Below are 26217 nucleotides of genomic sequence, written 5' to 3' on the forward strand. Positions count from 1 at the left end.
TTTTTTTTTTTACAGATACATAAAATGTTTTATTAATTTATTTCATGTTTTTTAAAGAAATCTTTTATGATCACCACAGCAGCGTTTATTTGACCAAAACTACATTTATTTATCTGTTTTACTATGCCACATGATCCTTCAAAAATGATTTTAATATGTTGATTTGATGCTCAAGAAGCATTTCTTATTATTATCAATGCTGAAAACAGCTGTTACTTATTATTTAAGGGAAACCATGATAGATGTTTTCAGGATTCTTTGATGAAAAGAAAAATATAATTTACATTGAAAAAGTCTTCTTTGTCTTAGCTGAATTGTATAAAAGTTGTGTGTATATATATATATATATATATATATATATATATATATATATATATATATATATATATATATATATATATATATTGCATGTATGTGGAATGTTACTTTGTATCTTTCATGTAACAGCCAGTGAAGCTGATATGGCAATACATTTAAATGCAATCCACATTATTATAAAAAAAAAAAATAATCTTTTTACACTTTACTTAGGTCATCTTCTGATCAGCAGCCTCTTTCAACCAATGGCTCATCGCCATCCAAAAATGACATGCCTCCTCAATCAACATCCACCAATCTGTCTGGCCAGAATCAGCACATCACTGCATTTAAAACAGGACCTCTGCCTCCCAACCTGGATGAGCTAAAGGTTGAATCCCCTGCTATAATACTGTTTCTGAATTTCATTACTGTTCACTGACTGAGAGTCAGATGAGCTCCTCTCACATCCTGTCGCTCTCTTCATTTCCTGCAGGTGGCAGAGCTGAAGCAGGAGTTAAAACTGCGGGGCTTAACTGTCTCAGGCACCAAAAATGATCTTATTGAGCGGCTGAAGAATTTTCAGGAGCAGAACGGTGCTTCTTCTAAAACCAGCACACCATCACCCCCTGTAGTGGGAGGAGTCTCTTCCTCCACCCAATCAACAGGCAGGAGCAGGGTGGTTGCTTCCGTCCCATTGGTCACGACTGCAGAAAGGGGTGAAGCTCAGATGACAGCGCCTCAGATAAAGCAGTTTGGCAGCACCAGCTCCTCCCCTCCGGTTTCCCCCGCCCACTCAGAGCGCTCTTCGACTGGAATGAGCCCAGATGAAATAAGCAGTAATGGGGATGCTTTTGGGGAAATGGTAACTGTTTTCTCCAAGTCTTTCAGGTATTCTAATTAGCTCTTAACATTAATGTATTTCTCAATCCTGTCCTTTTCAGGTGACATCTCCCCTTACCCAGCTCTCCTTGCAAACTTCTCCTCCTCTCCCCTCCACGATCTGCATTAAAGAGGAGCCCGGCAGCTGGACGTCTCCGTCCTCCTGCTGTCTGGGGTCCCAGTCTGCAGCGCCCGCGATAGACAAGGACCAGATGCTGCAGGAGAAGGACCGGCGCATCCAGGAGCTCACACGCATGCTGTTGCAGAAGCAGCAGCTGGTCGAATCTCTGCGCTCGCAGCTGGAGGGCAAACAGGTGGGTCTGCCGCTCCTTCCTGGTGTCACTATGGAGGCGGTCAGGGTGACCGTAAAGGAAGAGGTCAGAGAGGTGATTGAAGACAGCGAGATGGTGACAGGGCCGCCGGTATTCCCACAGGCGGGGCAGATGCAGACGCAGAGGATGGCGGCTGCGCTGGAGGTGGAGCAGGACCGGCAGCAGCAGCTCATAATGCAACAGAATCAGCGCAACCTGCAGCGCCAAGCACATCAGAGGAAGAGGAAATCACAGAAACAACAGCTCAACCAACAAAAACAAGTCAGTAGGAAGTTTCCATTGCATACCATTTCCTTTTTGAGATTAATCGAATTATTAATTTCCATCTAATAAGAGTTGTTGTTGTTTTTTATTTTAGGAGGTTTTATCCTCCTGGACCTTGGTTTTTGAGCCATTATGATGCAATTTGTAATTTTTTTCCAGAAAGATTTGGCTAGTTTTGGTAGCAGTTGAGCTGGTTTTCTTACGCAGACCTGGCAACCCTGGTCGACACTGCATTTTTGGTGTACTTTTAGGAGGGAAAAGATTTTTTACACTGTTTTCCCTGAACATTTCCCCCGACACCAAGCATTATATTGCAGCCTCCTGGTGTTATGTTCGTCAGCCTTTGAACTTTTATTGTCGTGGAAAATCACAGAACGTTTCCTCTTTTCCATTTTTCCAGCAGTTGGCTCAAGCACTTACCAACCAGCAGTCAAGTCCTGTTCCTTCATTCCCAGTGGACGTACTGAAATCAACCTCCACCCCCACCATAGTGACCGACAGAAATGGCAACCAGTTCCTGCTAACACTGTCCAATCAAAACGCAGAGGCGCCTGCCAGAGGACGCCGCGCCCAGAGCAAAGTAACCAAACATTTAACTTGTGCCCTAGTTCTTAAAAGTTGTCAAAATCTGTACAATTATTATATAATCATTGATGTTTTTCATTTTCAGAGGCTGCAGTCTACACCCATCATGTTAGCCAACAAGTCAGTGACTGAAGTGCTTAACAATAACAACCAATCTGAACAGCCCATACAAACCGTCATTCTGAAACAGCCAATCAAAAAGGTTGGTACAAATCCACTTTTTTAAATACATTTTTGTGTTTTGAATAAAACACTGCACATTATAGACTGTTGTTTTTAATAGTGTGTGAAACAGAATACATTTTTAGTACAGAATGCATACATGACTTTATGATTTTGGGTAAAAATGTCTTTAACTTTGTCTGATCAAAAAAAAAAAAAAAGATTAGTCACAGCTGATATAACTTCTAGTTCAATCGCCACATTCATTCGTTAAGCTCTTAATGTTAATTGAGCTATAAGAAAGGACTTTTGGAGAAAACTGCCATTTTTCCTCCATATAAATTAATGATATGTATAAAGCAACATCACTTATTCCTGACAAGTCATTGAACCCAATTACGGGGCTTTTAAACCCACTTATTAAACTCATCAGTGTTCAAGGGGCAGTAGGCATGAGCTATTAGCCCATTAACATTGAGACTAATTGAGATGCATGCTTTTAATTTGACAGGCATTAAAGCCAGACCTAAATATGACGACCAATTACAAATCATCCAGCTGCACATCCATCTCATCACCAGCCAATATCCAACCATTCTTCTCTCAAGTGGAATCCATGAACGACACCGAGGCCTTCCCCTCATTTCCCAACAACAACAACAACAACGTAAGCGTTTTGATTGCGTTCATACTAAAAACCTATTCCGAAACCTGGTGTGCTAGACTTTATTTACATTATCGTGCCTTGTAATGTAAATCGTTGTAAACTAATTCTAATGTAGCATTGCATGTACAGTTGGACAAAAATATATAACCCTTAATATTCCCTTAACGGAATTTTTGCTCTAAATCGGCTCTTAGAATAATTTCTGAAGGATCATGTTACACTGAACACTGGAGCAATGATGCTAACAATTCAGCTTTGTCTTCATAGGAATATTAATGTTATAGTATAATATATATGATATATTTAATATATAATTAAATTCAAATAGAAGAAAAACTGTTATTTTAAATAGTAATGTCATTTCAAAATATTACTTTTTTCACTGTATTTTTGATTAAATAAAAATGAGCATAGGAGACTTCTTTCAAAAACATTTTTAAAAAATCTTACCGATCCCTAATGGTACTGTTTTTAAACTAGTGTATTTATAAGCTTTATTCAACACAGCAAACCTTGTAAACATTAACTGTGCAGACTATAACAGGAGTCATGGATAATGTGGAGTGCATTCAAAAAACACTCACAAATTTGGAGTTTGCTCTTCACAAGAAGCATTGACTGATGTGAAGCAAGCCTCGAGCTAAAGAGATCTCAGAACACCTAAGATTAAGAACAGTTGACTGTGTAAAGCTGCAAAGAGCAGAGCTCATGTCTGTGTCTGTACTCGATGTAAAGACTGTCTTGGGGCCAGCAAGAATCTTTTCTGAAGCTAAATAACAACACCTATGTCATACGATGCAAGATTTGTGTCTAGACTCTTATATGGCACAGATTCTGTTAGTGGAGTACAGATTTATAGGTCTGTGATATAAATAGAGTGCAGCTTGTTTGTGCTAACATCTTAAGACCTTTATTAAGGCATGCATTTTATCTCACCAACCTCTTTTTTATACCTCTAAAATACCCTAATTTATACCCTAAAAATGTCCTTCAATTTCAAAAGTCTTCAATTAAGCTCCAACAAAAAACACTACTATTCAGGAGTTCAGGAGACTTGGAACGTAGTGAATGAATAATATGGGCTATTCTTATGGTTTATATGTTGCATGGTGTATTTTTGTCCTGCATGACAGTTCATCAGAATTCATCTGTTAGTGTTCCATGAAAATAATGAGACAGCAAATCCTTTAATATGCATCCATATCTGTCTGTCAGGAGGAGATGTGTTTGAATTTGGACCAGCATGTTTTGCTCTCTCCTCCCCGCTTGTGTTCGCCCATAGCTCTTTGTCATCAGGTATTGTCTCGTCCTCCACCTCTCTTCCATCTGCTGTTGAATTTCTCTGCAGAGAAAAGTTTTCTTTTCATAGTAATGTTTCTGACCATTCGTTTGTGTTGAAATCCTTGATTTGTCAGCACTTGGGGCTGATTTAGGATCGGTTTTCCCATTTCATTTGTTTATTGAATGATTTCCTGGATTTCGAGGAGCGGATCCAAGATAATTGAACGAGAACCCAGTAGCTCTCCATGTTGGCGTATCTAATGATGTTGATGTTCTTGCAGGAGAATGGCTGTCACCAGCACGTTGATGACCTTTTTGACATCCTAATTCAACGTGGAGGTGAGTTTTGATGAACTGATGTAATTTTTCTTGTCATTTAGATGAGAGAAGTGTACAGGTGCTCACACTCATGCTTTGTTTCCTGCAGAAATCTCAGAGAATTTCAAAGCCAGCCCTGATCCTGTTCTCGAAAGGCTTCGGCCGAACACGCCTCTTTCCTCAAGCTCCTCCCCTCTCAGTCTTTCCCGTCCTCCTGATATGCCCTTCAAAACTTTCATTTTACAACCTCAGCTTCCTTCAATTAAGGCGCACATCAACTGTGACACAGGAGGGGGGCGTCTTGAAGATTTCCTGGAAAGCACTACTGGCAAACCTTTGCTGGGAGTGGAGCCAGGAGGACCGACGACGCTTATTGTTGACCTCCACAACCAAATGCTCAGCACACCGAGTATCCTAGACCACCCACGTTCACCAATGGATACGTGTGACATAAGTTTTTCCAGTCACTCGCCTTCAGATCTGATAGACTCCGCCCCCGATCCAATGGAATGGATGGAGCTCGGAATGGGCGGGGCTGGAGGGGAGGGGCCTGGGATGGTACATATGAATGGACACGAGTCCTCTAGCTTATTTTCCACAGACTTTCTGGACACTTCTGATCTGAATTGGTCCAGCTTATAGTTCATGGGATATTGCAGACTGCTATATTTTTGGAAAGGCCCTTTTATGGATTAGCTTCCTTTACATAGTATGGTTTATATTTGTTTCTACAAGTGAAAAAAGTATGGATATTCAAAATACTAATTTAACTTGGATTATGTTAGACTTTATCCCTCATCTTTGCTTGCACAAATGCTCACGCCACTGATTGCACGCATATGTCACAGAGCTGCCTACATATCATTTTTATCTGGAAGGTGTCATTTGTTGTGCTTTTGTTTATCTGAAACACATAATTTCACATTTGGATTATTTGAACAAGATGTCTTTGTGTATTTTATAATTTAAAATATGTGAATTGCTCTTGTATTAATGACACTTAAAACAAGATGCTTTCTATTTCTCTGTGATGTATGTGTGCTTGTGGAAACATGCATGCAAACAAGCGACAGACCTTGTTTTTGCATCAGTTTGAGCAAATTCATTCACTAAGTGCAGCTTTTGAATTTAATTCACCTTTAAATTTAATTTTGCGGCATTAAACGAAAAACAAACAAACAAAGAAATCGGACTTTATCAAAGATAGCTAGTAAACCTATGCACACTCGTTATTAAAAACTCAATAGCTTTAAAAGATACACCGGGATTTTACTATTTATAGTACTGAACTTATGTTGCTAATATTTTTATATTATAAGCAGGTTATAAACCGGTTTTTAGCATTGACATTCATGTTACCATAAGGGTATTTTTAATAATAATAATGAAGATTATAATACTAATAATAATTTGTTGTTATTATTACTTTTATTATTAATAATAATTAGTAGTACTTAACACTGTTTAAATTCAGTTAGATCTTTGTTAAGCAAGAGACTCGCAGTAAGTAGATAGTGTACTTACATCGTTTCGTTTATGTGCCAAAAAATATTATTTTATGGCTATATAGATAGCCAGTAAGCTATTTAATTGAATTATAAAACAGCAGTTGGACTATGCTACTTTAGCCATAATTTTTTTCCCAATATGGGAAGACAAGCCATTCAAACCATGTTTTTGTTAGCGTGTGCTAGCATTGCAACCTGACGAGAGCTGCCAGATGAAGTTTTAATTGCATAGTTAATTGCGTCGTTAATAGTACAACATCACAAAATTCCCAGAGTGCTTGACAGTTCAGAGTATAACTCCGAATTATTAGCTTTGTGTTACTCCTTGTCCTTGCCAGGTTCACATGGCATCACCAAAGTACAGTATGAGACTAATTTTAATCACATTTTAGAAAACTGAAGAGAGGTCTTACTGTTTCATATTTCTTTAGATCCAGTGAATAATTCTAAATGTTTTGATCAAACTGTGCATGCCGTACATTGTATACGTTCTGGGAAATTACTTTATTGCATTACATTTTAATTTAATGTTCTTAATTAATTCAAACATGCCTGTACCTTTCAGAAATATTGCCTTCATCTTATAGAGCTGAATGGGAATTATCGAATGTTTTATTGTGTACATATTATGCATTGTATATGAACTAAAGTGTTGTGTATGCCTATGCAGCGTACTGTATGTACTGCACTGTATTTTATCAATACTTCTGTCTGTAGGATGAAGTTTTGATGAAAGAACATGAGCCTATAAGAGATAATGAATGTTTCTAAGATGATCTGAATGTATAGTTCTTGGTGTATGAAATATTATGAGAAATACACAAGGCATAATCACATCTAATGAATAAGGAACATTCAAATTTCAAGGACCTTCGAACACATTTGTATATCATCACTATTACTTTCTTTATGCATTGCTTTAATGTGCGTTTTATTCTGTGCTTCTGCGTATTGTACATGAGCTCAGGAATGAATTGTATTTTGTGTGTGTGGTTGGTGTATATATATGAGACGTCATTTGGGGGAACAGCATTACTGTCCACAGTATTCTCGCTCTCCATCTGTTTGAATTTGCACTTTCAGAGTTTTGGCTGGTTTTTCTTGTGGCCCAAATTGAGCTTTATATCCACATGATCTCCAGTCCACCTGCTGTACGCTGGAGAATCAAGCTCCTCAGTGCTTCATCGGCCGAATGTATTCATGTGTGGGGCTTCAGAGCCTCTCAGGGCTTAATGTCTTTTAAGACTTTATTTTATTTTTGGAAAATAAATGAAATGTCTCAAATGAAAATAAAGGTTTTGGGGTGCTTTCCGGAGAAGAAAGGCCAAAAAAAAAAAAAAATTGGGTCAGATTGGTTGACTAGTGCTTGGTATTCATTCTTAAGCCCTATTCGGACGAGACTAGTTTTACAGGGGGTCGTTAGAGAAATCTGTGTTTCACAGACGTACTTGGTGATTTTAATCCCGTCCGAATCTGCCACGTCTGTGTTTTTCTCACACAACCTATGTGATAATTCCAGAGCAAATTACCTACAGTTTTTCAGCAAACTCAGTGATCCTCTGAGAAAACTAATCCCGTCCGAATGCGAATGTCTGTGATTGCCGGTGATATTTTATTTCACAACGCGTTTCCTTGTGTGTTTTGGCCAACGCGAATTACCGTAGATGCTCTTACTGCGCGGATGTTTGATATATTTGCTTAGCGGCAAATAAATAATAATAAAAAAATAATACAAATAATAAAATCAAGAGCAAGATCGCGTAAACTGTTAATACCGGCTATTGTAATATCAGCATCAGGTAAGATTACTCACGTTCATTTATATACTCAGTTACATAATGTTTTAATTACATTTAATAAAAAAAAAGGAAAACGAGTTAAACTAAAGGAACCACACATTAACATGGTTTTGCTATACTAGCCATTTAGTATTTATTGTGTAATAATTAGGGCCGGGACTTTAACGTGTTAATTGAGATTAATTAATTACACAAAAAATAACGCGTTAACTAAGATTAATTAATTACAGGAAAAAAAAAATCCCGAATTTTTAATAACTTATTTTTGCACCGCGGAACGTTTCTCACTGGATGAGTTTCGGCGGACCGATTATACTGGAGCACCAACTAGTGTTCGCATATCACCGCAGCAGCACATCTAGCCTCAAGTATCACCTCAACGCAAAACATATAGCAGCTAGCGTGGACTTTAAACTTTATGTTGAACTAAAGCCCTATTCAGACGGGACTAGTTTTACAGGGGGTCGTTAGAGAAATCTGCGTTTCACAGACGTACTTGGTGATTTTAATCCCGTCCGAATCTGCCACGTCTGTGTTTTTCTCACACAACCTATGTGATAATTCCAGAGCAAATTACCTACCGTTTTTCAGCAAACTCAGTGATCCTCTGAGAAAACTAATCCCGTCCGAATGCGAATGTCTGTGATTGCCGGTGATATTTTATTTCACAACGCGTTTCCTTGTGTGTTTTGGCCAACATGAATTACCGTAAACGCTCTTACCGCGCGGATGTTTGATATATTTGCTTAGTGGCCAATAAATAGGCTAATAATAAAAAAATAATACAAATAATAAAATCAAGAGCAAGATCGCGTAAACTGTTAATACCGGCTATTGTAATATCAGCATCAGGTAAGATTACTCACGTTCATTTATGTACTCAGTTACATAATGTTTTAATTTATTTTTAAAAAAGGAAAACAAGTTAAACTAAATGAACCACACATTAACATGGTTTTGCTATACTAGCCATTTAGTATTTAATGTGTAATAATACTAAGGCAATCATTCTGAATGAATGCAATGCACGCATACGGATCGCGTGATCTCTGTGACGCCCAGATGCACAAATCAGACCCTCCCAACTCTGTAATAATCACGGAGATGTTAGTACCCTCCGAATTGGTACATGAAAATCACAGACGTCAGGTGGTAAGAATCGAAAATCAAACTTAGTTTAGAAAACTAGTCCCGTCCTAATAGTGCTAGTGGCTTTCATTAATATCTGCATAACTTTAACGGTTCTTATTAAGGTTACTTGTAAGAAAGAAAGTAGTCAGGTTTTAACATAGAAATAAATGATGACAGAAGTTTTTCTTTTTGTTGAAGTATTCCTTTAAGATTGACTTGGTCTGGAGGCAACCTATTAACTACTAGTCTTAAAAATGATTGATGAAGAGACATCCATGAAACATTTCTATTGGATAAGTTTTAACAAGAAAATGGTTCCTAAAACTGTTCACTGATCGGTTCTTTGGGGAACCAAAAATGCTGCTTCTGTGGCATTGTTGTGAAAACTCTCTTTTGGAACCTTTATTTTTAAGAATGTAGTCAAGTTTCGTACATCCAAACTAAGCATTTTTGCATATGCACATTTTCAGTCCATATGGTTCCTATGAGGTTCCCCCTCTGAATTCTGAATATGCAACTGGAGATCTCATATTGCAATGTATTTGTCTTTGAACTGGACATGATATGATGCAATAAAGATTTCATTTTTTATTGTTTTATACTATATCAAATACAAATATTTTATTTTTATTGATCAATATTTAATGGATTTTATTAGTTTTTATGAGGTGTGAGGGTGAAAACAGACTCCCAACTGCGACATTTACTTGATTTCACCCGTGTTCAGTTACCCGTGTGTTTCCAGGCAACTGGTTAGATTAGATGGCGCGTGCATGATTATAAATTCATAACTTTCCTCTGTCAAGATCCATATAATGCACCTCCCCTGTCCGCAAAGTAATTCACACCCAGGCGTCGAATGCAATCCCCTCGATGAACACAGTAGAGAATATCTTGACCTTAGCATGAGAGATTGTAGAGAATAAATGACTGCGCGTCTGTTGTGCCGTGGAGCCTTCCAGGACCCTCGGGTTCTAACAGGACAGGCTGTTCCCATGTTCCCCACCCGCCCTGATGACATCATTGCTCCTGTCCTCCTGGCTGAGTGTTTCGGTGTCCATTCATCACGAAGCAGAAATCCATCAGCTGTAATGGACTGCTGACCCAAACCCTTTCCCACACAGCCCCTCTCTCTTAACGATCCAAAATGATTAAATAATGGCTCGTGCAGACGGAAGGGCTTCTCATCAAATTGCTCAAATGTTAGAGCATCAGATCTAATTTATTTAATGCAATAAGGTAATTTAGCAGAGCAGGTCAAAGCCTGATGGACAAAAGGCTCTTCATTATCGATGGTGCAGGTTTTTCGGCAGTTATGGGCCATCTGGGGACCACTAGGTGCTTCTTCATAGAGTTTAAACCTAAGGCCATTTATTAAGGGTGCTTGCACACTAAAGAAAGCTTTTGACGCATATGAATGTGCAGGTTATGTTTTGAGGGTATAGAAATCCTTGTTCACTTAGAAACAAAGCAGGAATACCGCAAATTAGGTGTCTGAATTTCTCTTTGGTCAGTGGATGGCTATGTGCATTGCCTCAAATGTTTTGGCTGCATGAATAATTTTTCCTTGGGCTGGTTGCACCAGCTGTGCAGGAGTTAAAACTTTGCCGAATTGTGACATGAATGGCACTAACTTACAATTTGCACATCAGTAAATATGTGATTAATTTAACTTAACTGAGACGTCATCTTTTAAATTAAAAAATAATTTGGTGTAGAAAAATAAATGTATCTCTGAAATTGCTGGTAAATTTCACAAATAATCACAAAGACATGGCAAGTATAACAAGCTTATGGTTGTTATGGTTGTTCTTATGGTTTATTGCATTTATCTATTGCCCATTATTTATTTTAAATATGTTTTATTATTATTTAAATACAAATGTTACATTGTTTGCATATATAAATGTGCTAATTATTTCATGAATTATTTCATGTATTGTATTTTTAATGGAAATGACATTTTGAAGTGAACAGGATAAAACTGAAATTCATGACTCTTCAATACTACTTGTAACTGTAAAAATGATATGATCAATAAGTAATAGCAACATGTGTTTCCATTACTAACATTTTCATTATTATCATTACTAACTCAAAAAAATAAAAAAATAAATGACATTTGATTATACATAGACTTTCTGTTTACACATTTTGAGAATTCTTATTGGACCAAGGTTAACCTCACATTGTGCACCTAGCATTACTTTACAGCAAGATTTATGAAAATCACTATTTTCCATATTCATTATATTAGTCTTACTGTAAACCATTCATCCATGCATGCTTCTTATTTTTTTTTTTTTTACCTCATAGTTTAATCCCCAATCATTTTCTCTGCTTAAACCCTGGGCCTTCTTTACAAAAAACTACAAGCTCAAAACATCATTCAATAACTGATGTATAAAACCAATCCTCCATGCTACTTTTTTCCCTCTTTTGTTTCGCAATGTGCTTTACTAAGATGTACATCACAATACAGATAAAAGAATCTCACTCATTTGGTTTCACCACAACTTTAAGAACAAATTGTACAACCAAGTTAAGAGCAGTTAGTTAAAAATGAACTACTAGTCATGATGCTCCTAGAGTGAACCTTACATCCCAATTTAGGGAAGAGCTTATGTAACCATATCGTCTTTCTTGTGGTTTCCCATGTAGTGAGTAAAGCTGTGATTGACAGGTCAAAGTTCTAGAACACATGCACATTTACTGCCTATAGCAGGTATTTGCCCTGACCATTGTAATGGTGTTCTGTAGAGCCCAACATTCATCTTCCATGTGAATAGTGTCATGTGTACACCCTCTTTTCACTCCAACACAAGCGATTGATGGAGCTAGAGCTGGCTTTGTATTACAATTAACAAAAAGGGCAGAGGGTTTGCAGGAATAAAGTGTGTGTGTGTGTGTGTGTGTGTGTGAGAGAGAGAGAGAGAGAGAGAGAGAGAGAGATAGAGAGAAAGAGAGTGAATATGCAGAAGTGTAATCTTGATGTGGTCTGCATTCTCCACATGGCTATGATGCAAAAGTATGTGTGCTCTCTTTACAGTGCCCCTCCCTGTTGTTTCCTTCTCTCTCGATTCAAAAAAAAAAAGTAGCAAACTTCCCTTTTTTTCAGCACTCTGTTTTTCTCCTTTGCTTTTGACAATGCTTCCTGATTATTTCATCATCTCTGTCTCTCTCAGTGTGTTTAAGTCCCATTTGGCTACAGTGTGAAAGAGTTTTTACTCTACTATTTAAGAGAAAATTAAAAAAAACAAAAAAAAAACAACATATATATATATATATATATTTATATATATATATATATATATATTTTTTTTTTAAGTAGTCTCTTTTATTGTGAAATATAAATTTAAAATACCTGTTTTCTGTTTTAAAAAATTAACAAGTCTCTTTGATAAATGGAATATATATATATATATATATATTGGAATAAAATTCTGTGTCCTTGCTGAATAAAAGTAATAATTTCTTCCACAAAATAAAATCTGACTGACCCCACAGTTTTGAACAGTAGTGTATATATAGTTTTTACAAACCATACATACAGCTCTGACGAGTCCAGCCTGGGGTCGTCACTCGTGTCCTTCATCGAATCTGTTCTCTAACCCGCCAGCCGTTCCTCACTCAAGCCTGCAGTGTGTGACGCTGTGTGACACATTTTAAGGAGGACTGTTTCCTGAACCTGCAGAGTAGCCTACAATGGGTCTGTGCTCAAAGGCTGTTTTATAATGTGAGGCAGTTCCAACTTTGCAAGGACAGCCTGGTGCTTCTGACTCACAGCCTGTAAGTACATATTTCATATTTAAAGAATTGGCCACTGATGATTCATACATGAGTTTTGAGCAGTGTTGAGTATAGCTTGTTGTTTCTTGTTTCTCTGATCACAAATGCAGACATGGTTTTATGTTTACCCGGCGCAATATGCAAAACAACACATAAAAACACAGTATAAGTCATTACAATCAGTAATTATGTCTCCACTGGATGCAACAAATGTCTCGTTTGTAATGGGTTTTATAGTTTTTTTGTCTAATCGCACTGGGACACGGCATCACAGTGTGTTAAGGGGCGTAACATTTCCGTCACACGCTTGAGGTATTCAGCCAATCACAATGCACTGGATAGCTGGCCAATCAGCATACACCTCGCTTTTCAGAACGATGAGCCTTTTAAAAATTGATGCATTTCAGAAAGGTGGAGCATTGAGGAGCAACAATAATGTACATTGTGTCAAAAACAATTATGCATTACACCAAATACACAACATAATGTTTGACCCCTTTAAATGCATTAAATTAAAGGGTACATAACACAGTTTCACCTAATCTCATGTTGATCTTGAGTACCTACAGAGTAGTACTGCATCCTTCATATCTCCCAAAAGTCTTTAGTTTTATCATGTTTATAAAATAAAAATACAGCAGGGCCCAGAGTGAGACAGATGTTCAGAAGTATGCCTACATCAAGCAAGGATGAGAGACATTTGACAGCACTAGATAATCTTTATCTTTTGGGATCTGCAGGTAGAACTCTGTCAGCGGAAACGGTGAGGTATGATGCCTTTCTTGATGTGCGGATGTTGGTGTGAAATCATTCATGACAGCCAGATTATTCATTTAGGCGGCAAATTCCTCAGAGCTAATGATGTTTTTGAGTCTCTCGGTACATAATTGAATTGCTTAACTTCAGAAAACACTGAACAAAAGCAGACCATCTCAGAGATGTCAACTGGCAGAAACGCTGAATTTTATTGGCAGCATTGAAGCTAAGTTTTGAGTAACCATAATAGATGCAACTGTGTTATCTCATGAATATTAAATCACTGCTGACATACAGTATAGTGTTGCAGGGATCATGCATTTTTGTTGGCCAAAACCCACACCAAACAGGTCAACTCATCTACTAGTCACATTTCACAGCTTTATTGTGTTTATAATTGCATTTTTGCAATCACAAACTTTCAGGGTAAAGGTTTTTTAAAAGAGTTGATGGAAGTTTTTTGGTTATGATGTTAAAGTCTTGCGACAGTGGTGACTGCTGATTATATTTAGGCTTCAAACTTCATGTTCATGTTTGTGAAGATTACCATGAACAAAACGTGTAAGAATCACAGTCACAGAGCTTACTTTCTTTAAGTGGATGGAAAATTTCTGTTGAGTTTTTGTCTGAGAACCAGGGTTTTGCTAACTTTTTAGGTTGTCTAAAAAAAACCCACATCATTACAAGTGCTTTATTGATATTCCTGGAACATCCAATCACATGATCTAATTAATATTCATGAGCTTTCATCATAGTTGAAACGGTCGATTCATGTACTGTATGTGCTTGAGTTACATGGTTTTATAGATCAAGTTGTCTTGATAAAATGGACACTTTGATCTGTTTAACATGATATCTGGATCTCTGTAATTGTCGTGAAATCAGCCAGCTGAACATGGACAAAAAAGTGCAGGAGGTTGCGGCTCCCTAATGTGAACGAGTGAGTGAAGTAGTCAGTCTGCTCCTTGAGTTTCTTTCCAATTAAACTGCTGTGATAACCGGCTCTGCGGTTACCTCTTTGCAACCAATTCATTTCTCAGGCTATTAAAACAACAGGGCTGCCAGCCGATCATCTAATGCGGTTTGCAAACTGCTCTGGTGCGATCTGGCTGAAACCACCAGTTCCTAATTTTACACTGTTCTCATAAGTCACTTGATTTATCAAACGATTGAAAGCTGCATGTTCACCAGCATTAGTTACACCAGCATGTCAAAATACACTACTGTTCAAAAGTTTGGGGTTGGTGATATGTTTTAATGTCATTTGAAGTCTCTTGTGAAGTCTCTTCACCAAGGCTGCATTTATTTGATCAAAAATACTGTAAAACTACAGTATTTACAGTAAAAATACTGTCAAATTTGATTACATTTAAAATAACAAAAATGTTAAATATTTTTTCAACTAACATTTTTAAATATGACTGTACTGTAGGTATCAGTGTATTATGAAAAGAGTTCAGTTATTAATAGCTTATTTACAAATGAACATGAACTTAGACTGATAAATGATATAGAAATTGTTCATTGTAATCATGATACTGAATGTATAAAGTAATGCTATAGAATTTATTTATTTCCAATTTACTGAATGCTTACATGTTAACATGCTAACACTTTCTATGGAGCCCATTGTAACACATTATAAGAGTATTCTTATTATTATTCTTATTATTATATTTTTGTTGTTGTTATTTAGAAGTGGCCGTTGTCTGCTTTAAGTAAGGTATTAAGTTAACAATGGCAAGCCAGATCTGAGACTTACAATATAACACATTGTAACTATGGGAAATATAAGCCATTGTAAGTTAAGTGAATGCATTGTGTTAATTGTGTATTGTAAATCATCATAATCTCAAAAGCTATAACCACATGCAAAAAAGTAAATATTATAATGCATTAAACCTATTGTTATGATTACTCATGAGGTGAAACAACACATTATAAAAAAAATGTGTTTAATACATCGTGCATTCATTATAAAGCCTTAATAATACTCTTATAATGTATTTTAAATATGGGCTTCACAGAAAGTGTAACCAAAATTTTTACATGTCAGACAGAAACCATTTTCCTGTCTAAGTTGGTCGTTTTTGACAATTTTGTTCCCATCGCTGAAAGTCAGGTTACATGAGATTAAACTGCTACAGGTTTCTTTACAGCAAGTGAATAACATAATATCTCCTCCAACATCTCTCCTTGTCCTCTAACTACTCTCATTTATGCAGTATGAATATGTCGAGTGATGTTTTTGTAGCAGAGATCAGACTGACGGATCCCCGTGTGACAGCATTAATCAGACTCAGTCCAGAGGAGTGTTTCACTCTGCCTTTTATTAATTTTTTTTAAACAAGTTTATATAAAGAACACTTAACAATGTTTCTGTTATAAACAGATGCTTAAAAAGCCATTAAATCAGTCGGACCGTGTCCGTATGTTCCTTAGAAATTACAACTAGTGTCGTAGAAACAATTGGCATTTTCTTTGCTGTCGTGTCAGCATGGTTACTGTTGCCATCATCATCAGCATCATCATTGCCCTTGTCTTCATTAACATCAAATTTGCTCTACCATATGTTCAGTCATTTCATTGCTTATAGTGAAAATTGGTTTCATAATAATAATCATTATTTATTGAATAGGGTTATTCTCATGCCAACATACAAAAAAATATATAATATATATATATATATATATATATATATATATATATATATATATATATATATATATATAAATAACAAATCACTTCCTACATGATGGTTACAACAATAGTTTCCCTTTTTAACAATTCACTGGAATCATGGGATTTGTTGTTTTTATTATTAGATGATCTCAAAAGCCAATGTTCTGTTCATCTTTAAAGGAATAGAGTCAAACCAAACCTTCCAACACAATGACCTTTGAAACCGTTCATAAACGTCTTTTAAAAGCATTCAGCTAACACACTTACACGACTATAAACCGTGGTTCTTCTCAAACAGGTGCATTTCAGCTTGGCTTTTGAATCTCCAGTCTTTTTATGTGCTCTCTACAGCCCTCTGTTTCTCTGACTGTCTCTCTCTTTCGCCGTCCTGTGAATTTAATTTCTCTGAATTATTCAACGTCTCCTCAAAGTGCAACCAGACTTAAGTGGAAAAAAGCATGGCAGATATGGAAATGGGGCATTAGACAAGCAAACGAGATGAAGTACGTGGAAACGAGAGGATAGGATGACAGATCTCCTCTCTCCACCCATCATCATCATGTGCTGTGTTATCCTCCATTTCTCTCTCTCCCCAGACTCAGGAGACCCATATTAGCTTAGATATCAATGACAGCTAGGACTTACTCCTCTCTTCGTCCCGACGAAACAGATAGAGAGCGACAGAGATATGGAGGAACAAACACAGTGACAGAGAGGAAAAAGCAAGGAGAGAAAGAGAGAGACTACAGTAATATCGGGTCCACACTGCAAGCAAGTGACGCGACAAAACTAGCTTAGAATCAATGAAACTGACAAAGTGTGCGATGGTGCAGACGCTGAGGTTTAAAAATCAGTTTCTGCGAGGGATCCTGTAAGCTAGGGTTTAAAGCACTGAAATATTGCGTGTGCTTCATTAAAAAAGTAGTGTGGAAAGTGTTCTAGTGTTCTTTCACTAGTATAAATTAGATTTGAATTAGTATTCATCTCCATTCAGATGTCCTGTTATTGAGAATGTATCATTTTGTCAGCTTAACTGAATTAAAAAGGCATATCACAGTCAGAGAATCCTAAGAAACGATCAATAAAATAAATTTCAATGCAAAATATACTGAAATTGGCCAAATTATGGTCATTTATCCTTGTGAAGAGATGTCTCATCAGTCACCATGGCATGAGTCTATATTATAACCATTGATGAATATGAATTGAACTCCGCATGTTCAATCTGCACAATGCAGTTCACATTTCAGCAAATTTTAGTTCAGCGTCTGATGTGTCCTAGAGATATTTGGGATTTTGAGGACAACTGCGGTTAAATAGGCTGCTTTGCACCAAAGTTACTTTAACAACAAATCATTCTATTTCAAAAGCTAAGAAAACATGTTAGAGTACAATTGCTCTACATTTCAAAGATACGATTTTTAGTTTTAGTCTCTTTTACTCACCAAGTCTGCATTTATTTGCTTAAAAATGCAGTAAAAAATAATATTGTTAAATATTATTACAGTTTTTTTATATATATAAAAATGTATTTATGAATTTGTTTAAAATTACATTTGTTCCTGTGATGCAACGCTGAATTTTCAGCATCATGACTCCAGTCTTCAGTGTCAGACGATCCTTCAGAAATCATGCTAATCGGTGCTTTGGTGCTCAAGGAACTTTCTGTTTATTTGTTTTTTGATTAACAATGTTCAGAAGAACAGCATTCATTTGGAAAAAGAAATCTTTTGTAACTTTATGTGTGTTTACTGTCACTTTTGATCAATTTTATGTGTTCTTGTACAAAAGTACTTTTTTATTTTTTATGCAAATACAGTTTTTTTTTTTTCTTTATCTCGAGTGCATTTTTAAGTATATTCTGGCTAATGAAGTAAAGTGTCCTTACAAGATCCATACTGAAGTACACTTTTTCAGTATTTCTTACAACACTCTACAGGCCCTGTGTGTACATTTACTTCGGTTTGAAAATTATGAAGATGGAAGGTGACTGGATGTACACAATGACAGTACTTTTTTCCTTTTTATTTCTGGGTAAGTGACAACAACTATTGATGCAACGTTAAGCAATCGTTAAGGTAACGTACAAGTCAATGTTATGCAAATAAACCATGCAATATGGCAACTACCATTAAGAATGCAGACTCTGACCTCCTCTAGTTTAATCACAGTCGGTGTGTGACCATCTTTTGCCTTGAGAAGTCAGAAGAGGAAAATAGAAGTGGAAAAGAGAGAGAGAGAGATAGAGAGAGTGAATGCTGATGACATAGAGCTGTGTATAAAAGGGGGAAGTGTACAGAAGGCTATTTTATATCTCAGCAAGTGAACAACTCTGTCCTAACCAGGCATGACCTCTGTAAGAGCACTGTTTTGGCTTGCCCCGCCCACAGTTAAATCTTACTGGTCCAACATCCTGCTAGAGCGCAACAGGAAGTACATTTCTATACTTTTTGCTGATTACTGATTTTATTACCTCATTTGAAATGCCTCTTGGTATGGGAACTTAATCACTTCAAAAGAAAGTATAGCTTCTTTTTAGCTTCAAATTAAATGCTGACTGAATGATTCATCTCGGAGCCGTTTGGTTCAGTGGCTTTTTTAAAATAACATCAGGAAATAATATTTCCAGAAACCAGGATGTCACTGCTGTGTTTACATGGCGTTTTGGACAAATCAATTACTTGGAAATGTGTTGTATCACACCTAGCTAGGACACGGGGTAACGCAAGCTGGCTGCATCCAGAAAAGCCTTTAGGAAACTTACACAAAACACTGTGTTTGCAATGTTAAATCCTCAGTTTTGGTGTGTGTGTGTGTGTGTGTGTGTATTTCTGAAAGGCTGTGAAACTAATGCTGCTTTATTTTCACATCATATACATACATTTTTACACAAAATTTATATATTTAACTCTTTTAACCCTGATGTATGAATAAACAGGCATATATAATCAGTAAACATGTAAAACACAAATGTGACAGGAGATAACTCTCAATGCTAGTGTTGCTGTAAAAACCTGGCCTTGATTAAGTCAACAGACAAGCCTAATTAGCCTTCCTGTCGTTCTTTTTTATCAATGATGTAACCAGTGTGACTTTTAATTAGGATCAATCTGCATTGCTCTAGCTGGCTTTGCATTTCCTTTAATGCTGGTAAATTCAAACTTAGAGCAGTTGTCTTTTTTTGCTTCTGTAATGAGCTCTCATATGTCGCGTTTTTGCATATCATTTCAGGGTTCGAATAAGAAAAGTCCTGTTTTCTTAAGCTGGGAACAATTTTTGCTTTTTGATGCACATCGCCTTCGCAAAACCCCTAAGTGTATTCTGCTATAGTTTACCCTAGTAACTACTCACTCTGACACAAGCAAATGTACTCCGTGTCATTGCATTGGGAAAAACCCTTTCCATGATCGACACAGACAACTACTGTTAAGAGCACGTACATCTTTAAAAGCCCTTAGTAGAATTCATCCTAATTATACATAGACAAAAGGTACAGCTTAGAATAGTGCATAACATTAGATCGGACAAACTTACCACTAAACCAATGGAGCCACCAAACAAATGGGAACAATTTGATTCTCCAATACATTGGCAACTAACATGTCATTCAAGCATTGGTTATAATATGTCTTTTAAAAAAGATTAAATAAAGCATTGGTTTATAAATATAGCGCAAGCTTTAAATATGGCAAGACATCATTTAAGTTAGTAAGGAAGGTGAGAAGGGTGTTAAAATTCGGAAGCACTTCATCTCCGTCAAATTGTTGTCACCTGCGGCAGGCTCGACTTTGATTCCAATTACGGTTACGATACAAAAAAAATGACATTGCAAATAGTACCTAAACAGTAAAAAGTACATCATGTATTGCTAAAGATAAAATGCTACCCGGTGGCATTCACTTCACAGGTAGAACACTTTCGATTTAAGAAGAAATCAGAAACAACAGTCATTCAGCTTATTTGGGTGGTTGAAAATAACCACTGGAAAACGGATATTTACACCTTGTGTTTATTCGTAACAGATGAATGCACTCAACCTCTTTTGATTTCCCTTTATCATCCTTAACCTCTGGAATTAAGTAGTTAATTGACCAATCCAGTGCTTAATGACAAATAAAAAGTTTATTTCCAGACGTTAGTCCTCATTTGATTCAGGGTTTAAGCTGGTACAGCTAGAAACTTTATCACTGTGGTTTTGTTAAAAGCTAAATCTGCCCTGCTCTGCTCTTTTCCGGTATTCATTATAGACAGACTTCGTGACCTCCTGGCTGACAAAGTGGCTCCATTTCAGGCAGAGGGCTGTGTAGCTGGCTCACCTTGGCATCGCTTGACATCTCAGTGCCAGGAGAGTCTGACAGCCGTGTCTGTCCTCCAGGGTTTGCCCCGAAACACAATGACACCCTTGAGCCATTGCCACTGAAACTGAATGAAGCATCACTGTAGCTCAGGATAATTTGACTCAATTCTGACCCATGAGAGCATGTTGATACATCCTCACATTAATTCAACGGTTGAAAATAGCCATCCAGGAACATGGTGTAACTGTATTTGTTGCCATATTTTTGGAACTGCTGTCTCTGGAGTTGGTCCAGAAGTAGAAATTATCTCCAAAATGAAGCTGGTGAGGACATAAAGAGAGAGAGAGTTACTTGTTTTTTTTTTCTTTTTCATCCTTTCTTTATAGTTCATTACAGACCCAACTGCCGTAACATGTACTTCACTGACTTTAATACAATCTAGTGTTTAGAAAGGAGTACTTTGTACCGTTATGAGTGTGTTGCCTCCTCCTTCCGAGTTCAATAATCCTTCTCTGCTTCTCACAATACTGGCATCTTATTTTTGCAAGGAGCCCCAAGCAGCAGTTCCGTTGAACATTTGACACTCTTTTATAGTCCTTAGGTGGCTTGTACATTAGATGTCACTGGCCCGTAAAAACTCACAAGGCTGTTCAAACAAAGTGCTCTTTTTAGACACAATTGTTTGATTGGTAGATGCATTATTGTTGTGTGAAGAAGCAAGAGGTCATCATCAGACATCTCTGCAGGTCTCCTTTAAATTGGTGCATAAAAAAAATTCTAAATTTAGTTTTGTTGTCACGCCTTTTGTCTTTGAGGAATAACCATATATCTCCTTTCGGATCCATTGTGAATGAAAAAAGATAAGACAGTTTGGTAGAACACATTTTGGATCTGCTGAATTATAACCAACCTGTCATTAATTACAGCGCCCCCTGGTATTCTGTGGCAGTGTGGCAGCCAAACGCCTGGCTGGAAACAGCTTGGAACAGCAGAGAGTGGGTTTGACAGTTGTGTCCATCAGTCATTTGGCCCCAAGCAGGAGAGGACAGAAAGGCCTAGAATTGCTACCATTTTCCTTGGTTTCTTGAGCAACTCCCAAGGCACCTAAAATCACAGATCTTCACTTTAAAACTGATGGCCACCACCAGATTTAGTGGTTTCCCATGCCATTTGCATTAGGATGCTACAATAGGGTGTAGGTATTGCTGCTACATGCTAGATTTTTGCCACCAAATCATCAATCTAACAGGTTCTTGCTTTCAGGAAAAGGATAATTATCTACATTCAGAAGTATTCAAAGCATTCGAGAGGAGAATTAGCATTAGAGAGATAGTGTGACAGATTAGAGTGACAGATATTGCAAGGAATACACATGGGTCAATTTATTAAAGTTGTTTAGGCAGTGTTTCTTATGACACTGCTGGATTTGTTCACCTAGATGTGTGCTCCTCCGTCACTATGGCACCTCATCTCTGCAGGTGACTATCGTCCCCTGAAATGTCTCTCTTGAGGTCTGTCTGTAATAGAGACTTGCTTATCGACCTTGTCTTTACCTGTGCTGTGTCCCAAACAAGAGTTTGAAAGAGAAACAGCCAGAATAGCTATGATTTGAAGTGATGTTGGCGGTCTGCTCCCTGGACAAGTGCTGGAATGCATCCTTTGATAAAGGTGTTGAGGTAAAGAGTCCTAGGGACATTGGACTTTGCCAAATTCACCTAGATCCTCATCCGTTGACTGGAATAAACTCTTAAACATCACAACACTTGAAACTCTCTTTCCCTCTCACAGGGCACCTTGGTTTCGTCACTGTCCTCTTCCGTATGCTTCCTCACCGTTCTTTGTCCTCAGTGATCTAGAATTGTCTGAATAATATTTCACTGTGTGGCAGCTCTTGGCTGATGGAAGTTGACAGGACAATGGCCTTATCAAGAATGGTGTGAAGGGGGCTGAGGTGCAAGGCTCCTGTCCTTTGCCATCGGACACATGGGTCCGGTCCACAAGAGACATCTGAAGGCAAGCAGTACAAGAACAACAGACCAAAATTTTAGGGGGGAGGTAGGATCAGCAGGGATTCAAGGCCTAAGTAGAACCAGAATCTTGACCATGCAACATTTTCCCCTTCAGTTCTCTGTATTTTTGTACAATGAAAGTAAATCTAGTAAAAACGAGTACAAAGGGGAAAAAATATACTATAAATATAACTGAAGCACATGTGTAGAAGATTTCACATCCAGTTCAGGCTTTCCCCTCAGACCGTCACTTCTGTTTTGCTGTTTGTGTGCAGTCCCTTGTGTTGTGGTTGGAGGTGCGGAGACTGTCCATACCCCAGAGGCTGAGTGAACAACTCTGGAAGAGTCTCGATGCTGAACTGACGCTTGTTGGAGAAGGCCTGGCGCCGACTGTTTGGTTGAGACAGTGGTGGCTGTGGCTGCATCATGAGAGGGACCTGGTGTTGGACCTGAATATGGCTCTTGTTGGGGTCCCAAACTTTGAAGGCCGAGCTTGAGGTGAGTGGGTGGGTGTTAGTCTTGGAGATCTTGGGCTTGGGGACTTGAGATGATGTAATGGTAATGGCCAAAGGAGTATGGATGTCCGGAGGGGGAAGAAAGTGTTTATCTTTTGGGTGGAAAGCAATGGGTTGGAAGGTTGCAGGCGAGGATTGGCGTTGTGCGTAATCCATCATGGTATAGCTCTTGGGGTAATAATCCCTTGCTGTAGTATCTGCAGTGAAAAAAAAGGGCGAAAACAAACATTTAGAAATATAGAGGCTAAGATACAACATAACACTGTGACATATATGCAATAGATTCATTCAAACCTAATATATTTCTCTCAGACTATAGTTGCTATATTTAGTGTTTAGAGCACCTAATGAGTAAAACACCTGGAGCGGAGGGTCATCAAGAGTGACATGAGGATGCCCTCAGCTCTTTTTACGTCACATGCACATACATACATTGACTTGAAGGAGCTGTGGCTGTTCACATCATGGTCATGAAAAATAAATCATATGTGTCCTGAGGCCAGACTCTGTTTGAAAGGATCAATGCAAGAAATGTCCAGTGGAGAGGTGATACGTTGAAAGGAAATAGTAGAATGGTTTGCAGTTTGATCTGGTTGTTTGTATGGTTAAAATGTTTTATATTGCAACTTTGAGGTACAAGGACAACCTACCAGGAAGTTTCTAGAATGTTTTATAACATTGTACTGCAACATTACCCAACTTTAACCAAAGGGAAATACTTTAAAATGTTTTATACTTTCTAGGAGCAATGATTCATTGTTTTACCTAGTGTTTACTATGGTGGTCTCACTGCATAAACTGTAGTTATAACTGCAGGACTATATTTATTATGGACTATTGTGTGTAATATTTTGATTAGTGATATGTACAGTGGCTTGGTAAAAGTTAGTTGCTTATGTGAAAGACGCCAGTTAGGGTTGTGAACGGTATAAAATTGGCTGGTTATTTTATTCTTTTGCAGATTGAAGTGGGTTAGCATGTTAGCAACAGTTGAAAGAGGGGAGTTAGCCTTTTAGCCTGTCTCATCAAATTAGCCCATCTCCACTGAGTGCTGTAAGCTATAGACAGGCCACTCGCTTCACTGCCCTCAGACTTAAACAACCTTGCTTCACTGTTTTGTCATTTTTGTCTCCTTTTTCTTGTTTTCCATCCTGACTCCCTATACTGTCCTTTCTTGCTATCGACTGAGTCATGGCTAAGGCATGAGGGGAATACCTGCTGACAAGGCACACTAGCATCTACCAAAATGTAATTGTATGTGATCTCAAATGTATATCCTGGCCCGATGGTAATCATTGTTTCTTGCAAAATACTGTAGTCAATAAAGTAAAATTGTGGAAACTTTATCAGCTACTGTTATGATTCTTTTTGACCACATCAGTATGGACGAGCTCACTCTTTGTAGTCGTGCATGAGCCAATGTCGGTTAGTATTACAATCAGCTTAGAAGGTCAAAATCAAACCTGAAGGGGTTTTGGGGATGTTGTGACATGCTGAGGGCCAAAGCCATGTCTCAACACTGTGTGTTTGAAGAAGTGACTAAATCTGTGTTTAGAAATATGACCAAATTTACCCAAATGAGGATGTTAATTTGTTCCTGTAGATAGTAAATCCGATGCAGATTAGCTCATATTATGTGACACCTATTAGCGCATTCATGTGCTTTTTAATTCAGAAGTGTTTTGATTTGAATTAAAAGGAATAGAGAGAGTCAAAAAATCACTTCTAGTGAAGGTCCAGTGAATTGAGTAGGCATGAATTATTTAGGGAGTGTGTTTAAAGAGAAGGACACTGAGACGTATTACCCTGATAATGAGTTAAGCGACGAACAGATTTAACACATGAGCACACACACACACACACACTTACCATATACACACAGCCTAAGAAAAAAGAGTATTGCACAATTACACAACTGCACACACACTTAAAATTATAGGCTAAAACAGAAAAGCATATTAAAAAAAAACAAAAAAAAAAAACATTTTATTGTATTTTTTTAGCATCTGCACAATAGTAAGGTTCAATAAATCTGTCAAAACCTCTTTTTGTGGGCATCTAGGAATATTTATTTTTTACTTTGTCACTGCCAAAAAGTTTTATTTTAGTGCTAAGGTCTAGTCTTTAGAAAATTACCTTAAGTACAGGATGTTAAGTATATGATGTTATCATTTGCAGTGATGTGTTTTGATCCCATTTTGCCTTTAATTTTTGGGGATTTTTGAGGAAAACGTAAAATTGCAAAAAGGTTTAAGGGAGGGTTAAGGATACACAAACACATAATTTCCTCAGTACAAATAAAACAGCAGTCAATGAAAAGTCTCAGTCATGATAGAAAAATGTGTGTGTGTGTGTGTGTGTGTGTTTGTGTGCGTGTGTGTGTGTGTGTGTGTGTGTGTGCGTGTGTTTGTGTGTGTGTGTGTGTGTGTGTGTTTGCGTGCGTGTGTGTGTGCGTGTGTGTGTGTGTGTGTGTGTGTTTGCGTGCGTGCGCGCGTGTGTGTGTGTGTGTGGTCCTCTGGGGCATTCAGGTACTGCAACAGGAGGGAACGTGACATAACGGCCTGATGATGTCAGACACAGGAAATGAACAGGAGGGTGAACATATGTATCTAACTAATGAACAGAAGGTAAATGTACCAGCAGCCTCTCTGTCCATGTCCTTTCCTTTCTTAACCACAACTACTATTTATTTTATATTTCTTATAACTCCTTCTTCACCTTTTCTTAGTTTCTTTCCTCACAACTTTCTCTGTTAAATTTAGTTTGCCTCTTGTACTTTTGTTTCCAATCGTTATTCCTTTTCTCGCGTCATCCTCTCCTCTTTCCCTCCACTTGCCCTGCTTAACTCTATCCATCCAATCTCTTTGCCAGCGCAGTCAGTGCTGATCCATCTCAAGCTTTCCAAATGCAATGTTCCAAAAGTCGACACCCTGCCAGAGACT

The 26217-nt window shown here is 37.6% G+C and overlaps 2 protein-coding genes across 10 annotated transcripts in view; one reads left to right on the plus strand and one right to left on the minus strand.

The window, feature by feature from the left end:
- Positions 1 to 6174, plus strand: part of LOC127945462 (myocardin-related transcription factor A) — a 32238-nt gene extending 26064 nt beyond the window's left edge. For 3 of the 7 annotated variants that reach the window (XM_052541844.1, XM_052541848.1, XM_052541849.1), the window contains exons 9-17: positions 532 to 688; positions 794 to 1162; positions 1242 to 1772; positions 2176 to 2355; positions 2446 to 2562; positions 3034 to 3189; positions 4405 to 4485; positions 4752 to 4809; positions 4898 to 6174. In XM_052541844.1, coding sequence (XP_052397804.1) covers positions 532 to 688; positions 794 to 1162; positions 1242 to 1772; positions 2176 to 2355; positions 2446 to 2562; positions 3034 to 3189; positions 4405 to 4485; positions 4752 to 4809; positions 4898 to 5430 — 2182 coding nt within the window. In that variant the 3' untranslated portion in view covers positions 5431 to 6174. The remainder of the gene's footprint in view (positions 1 to 531; positions 689 to 793; positions 1163 to 1241; positions 1773 to 2175; positions 2356 to 2445; positions 2563 to 3033; positions 3190 to 4404; positions 4486 to 4751; positions 4810 to 4897) is intronic. The other 4 variants (XM_052541847.1, XM_052541845.1, XM_052541846.1 and 1 more) reach the window with 4 other exon arrangements.
- A 13121-nt stretch (positions 6175 to 19295) lies between these two features.
- LOC127945550 (protein shisa-9-like) overlaps positions 19296 to 26217 on the minus strand; it is a 56877-nt gene continuing 49955 nt past the window's right edge. For 2 of the 3 annotated variants that reach the window (XR_008150895.1, XR_008150884.1), the window contains 2 exons: positions 21218 to 23472; positions 19296 to 21071 (listed from right to left, as the gene is read on the minus strand). Coding sequence is in view for 1 of the 3 variants with exons in the window: in XM_052541852.1 (XP_052397812.1) it covers positions 23000 to 23472 (473 nt within the window). In the remaining 2 variants the exon portion in view is untranslated. Of the gene's footprint in view, positions 23473 to 26217 lie in introns of all 3 variants that reach the window. The other variant, XM_052541852.1, reaches the window with a different exon arrangement.

Source organism: Carassius gibelio, chromosome A3 (assembly GCF_023724105.1).
Source record: "Carassius gibelio isolate Cgi1373 ecotype wild population from Czech Republic chromosome A3, carGib1.2-hapl.c, whole genome shotgun sequence".
Classification (NCBI taxonomy): Eukaryota; Metazoa; Chordata; class Actinopteri; order Cypriniformes; family Cyprinidae; genus Carassius; species Carassius gibelio.